This window comes from Diorhabda sublineata, chromosome X (genome assembly GCF_026230105.1).
Source record: "Diorhabda sublineata isolate icDioSubl1.1 chromosome X, icDioSubl1.1, whole genome shotgun sequence".
Lineage (NCBI taxonomy): Eukaryota > Metazoa > Arthropoda > Insecta > Coleoptera > Chrysomelidae > Diorhabda > Diorhabda sublineata.
The window spans coordinates 13,055,602-13,065,118 of NC_079485.1; the positions used below are offsets into that span (position 1 = coordinate 13,055,602).

General features: G+C 31.8%; 1 protein-coding gene across 1 annotated transcript; it reads right to left on the reverse strand.

Annotated features, from left to right (window-relative positions):
• Positions 1–583: 583 nt before the first annotated feature.
• Positions 584–9,206, reverse strand: LOC130450887 (homeobox protein engrailed-1a-like). The gene is made up of 2 exons (XM_056789589.1): positions 8,624–9,206; positions 584–906 (listed from the first exon to the last, which is right to left on the reverse strand). Exons 1-2 carry the CDS (start codon positions 9,204–9,206, stop codon positions 584–586), a joined length of 906 nt encoding a protein of 301 aa, XP_056645567.1.
• Positions 9,207–9,517: the final 311 nt, after the last annotated feature.

Consider the following 9,517-nt stretch of genomic DNA (forward strand, 5'->3'; position numbering starts at 1 on the left):
TCGTTCACTTTGACATTTTTATACAATCGTAATAATGAAAAAGAAAAAAATACATTTCTGAGACATTATCTAAAACCTCCTAAAACTAAATGAGGAAGGCGGTTCGAACAACAACTCATATCCGAACAGAGTTGCCGATCAGTTTAATCAAACGAAACGCTTCGAAAACGAGAAGTCTTAATAGGACCAAGCCCTTTGAATTAATCAGTATCAGTATCAGAAATGTATTATTTCGATCGGAATAAAAAAAATCGAAGCAAACTTCAACTACATTTAACGTATCAGTCAATTCGAAGGCTAAGAAGCTCTACGTGTGTACCAAAATATTTACAAAATGTACAAAATAAATACTTGAAATATTGAGATCGTTAGAAACAAATGTACACAGTTTTGTAATAAGTGAAATCAATTTTTTCAGTAAGAAAGTACTGAGATTCTAAACTCCATGAATCTACAAAGATTTATGGTAAAATTTTACGTCTAAGGCCGTTTGTACATTACATCCGATTCGTGTACGAATAGGCATGTTCAAAATTTACTGATTTCACTTAATACAAATTGAAATAACAATGGAAATCGAAAATTACGACGATAAGGGCATGTCATCTTCGTCGCAGGGCACGGTCGAATGATTGTACAATCCCTGAGCCATCAGCTGAAGGGCGAGTGCGTTTTTTTGTCCGGACGATTTTTTGATTTTCGCCCTTTTATTTTGGAACCAAATTTTTATTTGGGCCTCGTTCAAACCCAACTCGGCACTCAGTTGTTGTCTTCTTCGTTCGGTTAGGTATCTGTTTTCGTTGAATTCGTGCTTCAATCTTTGTAGTTGAGCACTGGAAAACGCAGTTCGCGGTCGTTTGTCCTCGGTAGTTTTCGTGCTTTTCTTCATTCTTCTCGATCTAGGACCTGTAACAAACGAAATCGAAATTATTACCAATTCAAAATTTTAGTAGTTTTATAATATTTTTAAAATCAAGTGAAATTTTGAATGTTAAGAACTATATATACGAGGTGTTTAAAGTGGAAACCGAAAAATTAGAAGCAGTTGAAAGTTCAAAAGATAGAACTACCATATATTTCAAATATTGGTGCAAATAGTCACAAACGATTCTATTTTACTAAATTCTATTGGAATATACTAGTTATAGCTATAGTTATAGATATCACTATATACATATTGCTATAAATCGCTAATTATCACTGTAAATCACCAAATTTCAAGATAATTTCTAAGTATAGCTATATAATGATATTTTTGCTAGATGTCATTATATATAGTGCTATAAATCGCTCATAATCGCTGTAAATTACCAAATACCGCTCCAAATTTCAAGATTATTTTGAAGTATAGGTATATAATGATGTTTTTTGCTAGATATCATAATACATATTGCTCTAAATCGCTAATTATCGCTGTTAATCACCAAATACTACTCCAAATTTCAATATTATTTGGAAGTATATACTATACATATTGCTATATATCGCTAATTATCCCTGTAAGAGTCAGATGTGTTTCTGCGTTGCTATATTGAGTATTTTAAAATGTTGTTGTATAACAATAGTTATAGCTAGATATAACAACTACAAATTGCCATCTATTATTAATTATCGCTAGATACGACTCCATTTTCTAGATTCTTTTAGAATGTTATAATATATGTTTGTTTATAGCTAGATATAACTATAATTAAAGCTTTGAATCGGTAATTATCGCTATTTAGAGCTAGATACGTCCCTAAAACGTTAGATTTGCTATATATTGTTTAATATGTATCTATAATAGAGGCTATTGCTATATATTAATAAATATGCTGCTAGAAAATGGTTATATATTGCTAAATAAAGCTGAACAGCTAGATTCAGATTTCAAACATCGTTATGGAGATATTTTTTCAAATATAAAGTTGAATTGTATGCCTGATTTATATTTATCGAGGTAAATAACGTCGTTTTTATAAAAATCAACCCTGTCATAAACATTTGATAAATTTTCTCCGAGAAAATTACAAATCTATCTAACGAAAACCGTAATTTGGACTGGTAAGAGATATAAGTGCTTATACATTATTAACGTGTCATCAAAAATTGAAATTTCGATGATAAACGAGCCGAAAAAGAATCCCCGTCTTTCGTGTCAACACCGATTTCGAGTGCTTTTTAAATATTTTATTTTTAGCTGATTTTCGAAACGCCGAAAATTTGTTAGACGATCTGAAACATAAATATCCATTAGGCAGTCCATTATTTTTCGAAAAATTCGAAAATAGTTTCAGATAATTCGTTACGAAAACATAAATTACAACTGATGGCACACGCATAAAACAATAATGAATAAAAATCGATTCCAATGAATTTTTATCCGTATTTACATTTTTTCATAACATTTGATGTATCAAAATTACGTCTCTATAAAAAAATGTCTGTTTATACGATTCGAGGTATTTTCTCAATTTTAAAGTCAAATGGGTGTCTAATGCCCATTGTCTTATACATTTTAAATCTTAATGGTTCATTGTTTGTTATCTCTGATCGATTTGGAAAAAAATTTTACTCCGACACGTCATCGCTCTAACAATGGCGTTAATATTTCACGTCGATGATAGGAATTAATTCTTATTGTTTGTAGAAAGACTAATTAGCGTCCAGCTCCTGTATTCCCAAATGGGATCAGATAAGTTTGACGAGGATTTATGGGGGGTGGAAGATTAGAGAAAGTGGTTGATGGTATGGACGCTATCGGTTTGATAGAGATGAATATGAAACATTTTCAAAAAGTGTCTTTCTAATATACCCTGCGATTTAGAAAAGACAGTAGTACCTAAGCATGGATCGCTAAAAAATGATTAAAATTGTAAAGTTTTTCTATAACCTTAATACTTTTTTCTGTATATACAGGATGTTTCTAAATTCGTGCTACAAAATTCAGGAAGTGGTTGCTCGTATGAAATTAAAATGGGTCTTTCCTATAACAAAATTTCCACCCTTCCCGAGATATCACCCTCAATAGATGGTGAGTAAAATTGAGTTTCTATTTTTTCCACTGCAGCTATTAGTTTTGTCAAAAAAATTATGAATACAAATTTTCTTTAAATAAAACAAGGATTTCAAATTATAATTTGATTTCATAAAAAAGTTTCTAGCGTTAGTTAAATTTTGTAAAATAAAAAAAAACCAATTTTCGTCACCACATTTTAAGGATGATATCGAGGAAAGGGAAGAACGGAGGAAATTTTGTTATTGGAAAGACCCATTCGAGCAATAACCTCAAGAATTTCATCGCATAAATTTAGAAACACCCTATATATAGTATATATATTTATATATCCACAGTAGTTAGTCGTAGAAATATATGATTCACTACTTTAAATAGAAACTAAAGTTTTCTCGCATCATGAACTTTTTTTATTTCTTTTAATGGCCAACAAAACTTTTTTGCTGGTTTCCAAAAAGGTAAATTCGCCCAAAAAGGTAAATTCGCCCAAAAAGGTAAATTTTACTCGCTATTTTTCATAATACGAGGTGAATCAAAATTCGAGGCAATTTTGATCATTTTTTTTTTCGACATTAACGGTTTCGTGATGACATAAGGCCAGACTGTCACCCAGACTGACTATTTGTCAGTTTTGACAACACTGCTAGAACGAGTTCGTAAAAACAGCCTGATTTTGCACCAGGATAACGTACCTGCCCATAACGCGCTAACTGTAAAGTAGTATTTCGTCAGTAAGCTCGAACAACCGCTGTACTCACCAGATTTGGCACCATGCGATTTTTTTTATGTCCGAAGATAAAATCTGCTTTGAAAGGGACTCAATTTGAGTCGATGGAAATGGTACACCAGAGCTCCTAAAGGCACTCATCAAAGAAGAGCTTTGATCAATGGAAAAAACGTTTGGAAAGGTATGTGTCGAAGGGAGGGGAGTATATTGAAGGGGAGCATACGAATGTAGAATAATTTTTATAATAAAACCCGTTTCGTAACCACTCTCGTTATTTAATAGAGAGACCTCGTAAACTTAATTTTATCTGCATTTTTCAATAGCAAAATTGTGTCCGGTATGTTTCTAATTTTTGAACGCATTCTGTATGATGAACATAATTTTTTCTGTAAACTTTAGGTAATGATAGACCTAGTTTTTCCCGAGCTTTTGAAAGCAAAATATTGTCTTCAGAGTCACAGTTTTTCTAATAGTATATTCAATTTTCTTCACTTTTTCAATAATAAAAGTTAATTTTTCTCCATATTTACCATATTATTGATACCATAATGAAATTATCTCACTATATTTGATTATACCTTAATATTTTTGCCGCTAATTTCAATGATATAATCAGGGTTTTCCGCTGCTTTTAAGTAGAGAAACAGAAAATTTTGAATCAAATTGTAGAACTAGATTTTTTCAACAGAAGCAGCTTTATCGCTTAGCACCTTTTCTATCGAAATTTTCCAGATTTTTCCATTGTTTTTCTCCCATATTTTCATAATAATCCTAATTTTCTGGATATTTTTATATCATCAAATTTGTATGCTATTTTTAATGATAAATCCAATTTTCTTGGCATTTCCGGCTATTTTCCGTTGTATAGGTTGAAAAAAATATATATATCACAATGAGAATGCTAAAAAACATCACATTTAACTTCAAAACGATAACTTCATCGTCTTTCGAACAAAAAGAGAAATGAACTATTCATAAACCTGTTTCGGCATTGTTGTGCCTTGTCAGAATAAACGTTTGTCCATTTCACAAAATTAACACTCGGTACCTAATATAATAGTGATAAAAATACAGAATTTTCATATTTTTAAACCGATTTATGATGATTATGATTATTATGATTTAAATAAAAAAAAAAGACAATATTTGTATAAAATCCAATATAAATCGACTTAAATGGCAATTAAACTTAATATTCTCGATAAACGACGTTTTTACTATAAAAAATAATATAATAATCATAAAGTCCGTTATTATTAGAAAGACAAACATATCAAAAGCTCGTTATTATAACAACTTTAGAAATTTATTCGCTTTCGACGATCACAAGTTGTTCGATCAAAAATTACCATGATATTAAATGAAGTTTCAAGATACACATTTAGATAAATTCGAAGACAGGTCAGTACTGGACAATTTTCTAAAAATACTTGTTAAATTCCAACATTTTTACAATGATCAATTCTGGTATTCTGAATAGTAAACTTCTGAATAGTTCCGTTCATTATTTTTTATGCAAAATTTCTTATTCCTATTTTCCCGTTATTTACTACGATATATTCGCTTTTCCCAACAATTAATCCTTTTTTTTAAACGATTAAACAATATAACCTACAAAATAACTATATAACAGCCTATATATTTCTAAAAACATATTTTCCTTGAGGAACGTCAAGTTGATATAACATAAATTAAAAGATCGATTTCTACTTTCGTGAGCCCCGTCAGCACAAGGTACTAATATTCATATTTTATATAATATTATACAGGATATTCTGAAGAGTCCAGGATAGATATTTTCTAAATTTACTGAACGGAATTAGATATTGTGATACTACGAGGTACTACATAACCTTAAATTAAGTTTCCTTCTAAATGAATATGATTTTTGGGACTGCCAGACCTTAGAACGTAGAATTAGAACCGGAAATTATAAAAAGGGATGCATAGGCGCTAGCAGCTGTCAATACAAATCGAGATATTCTATTAACCAGACGACATCAGGACGATCGCTTATCAAGAATTGAGCTCAAAAATTAGTATCCGTAAATCAGAAAGCAACAGCTAGATTTACTTGAAACAACTATAGCACCGAATTCTTTATTTGATTAACCTGCAAACGTATTTCAATATCGATTAAACGGGTCTCCAACTCTACAGTATACCAGGCGACGTACCTGCCAGAAAGTGGTCCAAAGCTGTATCGACGGTAACATCCATCAAAAAAAGTTTACTAATTTGCTGCAATGCTGAAGGTAATTTGATGGAAAAAAGAGTGGGAGAATGATCTGCCACCAGGATCTATGCTGCATGGACATTTCGTTGACATTATCATATTATACTTGTCCAGCCATACCACACATTATCTTCAGCATCTTCGAGAATCGCTAATGGCTTAGAAATCATGTTGGGCGGCGTATAACCAGATACCAGTTTGGTGAGCTTTTGAGTGTAAGTTTTGAAAAGGCGACTACTGTACAAAATGGTTCGTCTGGCCTTTCCATCGCAACATTTAATCAAATTATGCTTTTTATGTTGAGAAAACCTCTCCGGCAAAAAAGTAAACTCATCACCTCAAAAGCCAACAGAGATTTTTAACCAACCAAACATCTAAAACCATAACAAAATGAGTCCCTCGAACATATTGTCCGCAATCCGCTCGAGACAAAATAAATGTAGTTAGGAAACGATCTAAGCAAGTAGCGCCCATTCAACTTCTTTAGAACATCTGAATTATCGTAAAGGCTCAAGACAACAAGGCTTCAAAGAAAAATAAAAAGGTTTTCAAGACAATCAAGAGAAGACAAATCTTACGGCCACTTCTGTCAAAAGTGTAGAAAACTTGACATAAAAGGCATGGCCGTCATTCCTGGAAGTTAAGGAAGAATCATGGCAGTCATTTTTTAAAGTTTATACCTTGTTTTGTGTGTTTTGAACAATGGCCATCAATCCCGGACAAACTCTATATTAATAATTGAAAAATATTGAAAGAAAATACCTAGGTGAAAATAGCTCATACAGGGTGATAGTATAATACAAATTTTCTAGTTTTTTACATATTTCGATAGAAGAACAACCGCTTAGTGAGAGTCCGACTCTGTGTTTTAATATCATTTGGAAATTAATATGTAACACGCGAACTTAACATATACATATAATTATTCAATTGGTATAGTGTTATCAAAATTATGTAGTTAACGTCACTCATATTCATTAATTGAATTTTTATTTTGTTCATTTCTATCACCTTCATCTAGAGGGTGTTGAACAACACTAAAAGTCAAATATCGATAACTGACGTATGACACGTATGTCATACAGCTATCTAACCTAGAAAACTTTTATTTTTGGAGACGAAATATTAACTTGGGTATATATAGAAGTGCGGGTGAAGGAGGAGCTCTTAAATTCGGCCGTAAAAAAACGTCTCCCCTCCAAAATAATCTTTTAGGTATAAAATTTTCGTTCGTGCGAAAAAGGCATGAATCATTCCATCCTGCTAATGGACTTGAACGAATTTCATTTGAGAAGAAGGTGTGTTTTCATTGTTTTATTACCGCGTCCCTTTTATTCTCTGGAAGAAATTAGCTTTCCAGTCGGAGAAAACCATTAAAATTCTTATTTCACACGTTGTTTTTTGTTTTTTTTTAGTTTTCGGTAGCGTGACTTCCTACCGGAAACTCATAGGGTAAATCGAAAATATTAATTCCAAATTATGCGTAAAAATTTGAGGAAAATAATAAAGTAAGAAATTATTCAAAGGATTTAAACGCCTTTTTTCAAAATTGATAAATAATAACCTGCGCAAGCGTCGATTAGTGTTTTAATGACACATACTCAAAATGGAATTAGGAAGTGGGGTCGATAGGAACAAACAATTATAAAATGAATCGACTTATTTTATGTTCATAATATAATCGATGGTCGACGTGTGTGGTCCGCTTTAAGTGAAACGTAATAACAGCTAAAGGGTAGCGCAATAATTAAATTGTATTAGATCTTTTAATGGATTAGAACAAAGTTTAATAATAACCTAGAATTGTGAATTGTGATTGGAGATTGAATACGATTCATAAAAAAACTAGTTGACACATGATTTTTTGATTTACATTTTTAATATTTCTTCATAGTTGCATTTACCTACAACTAATTCATATTTTCTATGTTTTAACTAAAAAAGATGAAATTTTTAAATATAATTTAATAATAATTTCGAAGTTACCGAAAATGTAAATTTTTATATTACGTCATTTACGTTTGAAAAAAAAAATAACCTAATTTAGTGAATATTTTCAATTTTTACTACTTATGATTTGTGAAAATTATAAAGGGTTGAAATTTGAGTGTATGACAATAAAATAATGAAATTATCAAAAATCGATGTTCATATTATAATAAAAAATTAAAGTTTGACCATTTTTGGTTTCTGTAATCGATAATTCGTAAAAATAATACGAATTAGTAAAAAAATTGTTATATTACTACTATATTTATACAAGTAAAATGTCAAAATTATCAAAAATCGAAAGTATAATGTCCATACTATATTATTGAAAATGTAAATACTCTCCAGCAACCCTAAAAAAGTGGGTAAAAAAACATCAGAATTGAAGTTTTCACTTTTGATATCAAAGGTAGCGCGAAAATGAAAAATAAACCCCGTAGTTTTGTTATATACCTAATTTTCAATAATTCCGGAGCTTTTGAAGATTTGAATTTCTCTTCCACACCTTCGATAGAAACCTCAACAGTTTGATTATTTTCTATTCCTGTAATTTATAATATGTAGAAATGATACCGGATGGAAGAATATTCATATCGAGCAAAATCTTTTCAACGTAAAACGTTTTAAATCTACATGTATCTATGAGGGGTTTGAGAAAATTAAAAGACCGACTTACCAGAGCTGGGTCTGTCAGAATACCGTGTGCAGTAAACCCAAGCGGGCCAAAGCGTCGGCACGCCACCATCTTCCTGATCTTTCTTCACATCTTCGAGATTCGGCAAAGTTTTAACTGGACTTTTCGGCCTGGAGTTTTCTTTAATGAAACTTCCTATTTGCGATACAGTCTGGCACAAACTACCCAGCGAACTCGCGGGTCTGTCTTCTGATTTTTCGTACGGTTTAAATAAAACAGATCGAGTTTTCAGAACGGCCGATTTCCCAAATTCCGGCTTCAATATATTATTTATAGAATATTTTAATGTCTGTATTGCCGGTTCGTTTCGTTCGGAAGAAGAAGAAGAAGATGAAGAAGAAGAAGAAGGTGACGGTGATCTGAAATCACTTTTCGGACTGGATAGAGCGAACGAAGTTATTCTGAAAAAAGATCTCTCCAAATCCGAACAACTTTTCGTACTTCCCTCGTGATTATTTATTGTCGTGCATGTAAAGGAGGTCCTGGTGGATTCAGGGCTGTCGGATTGTTCAATGTGATTCGGACTGGATGCCGCGTTCGGACTTGATCGGTCTTCCAGTGCCATCGACGTGAAATTAAAATTCATCAAGATGTCAAAAAGTGTGACACTCAAACACGCCAACACTCACAACAAAACGCAGTGTAACTCGCTAGTTTCGCTGTCAAACTGAGTGAGATTTCAAAATAGTCATCTTTATCAGGGAGGCGCTGCTTAACCCCGCCTACCAAGACATGCGCCACGTACTATATTATATCTATCTCTCTCACTTACTGTAGTAATGCATATAAATGCACAAAATTCATTTTTTTGCAGTATATTATTTCAAAATTTTATATTAACATAAATAACTTTGATTTATATAATGATTTTCTTTG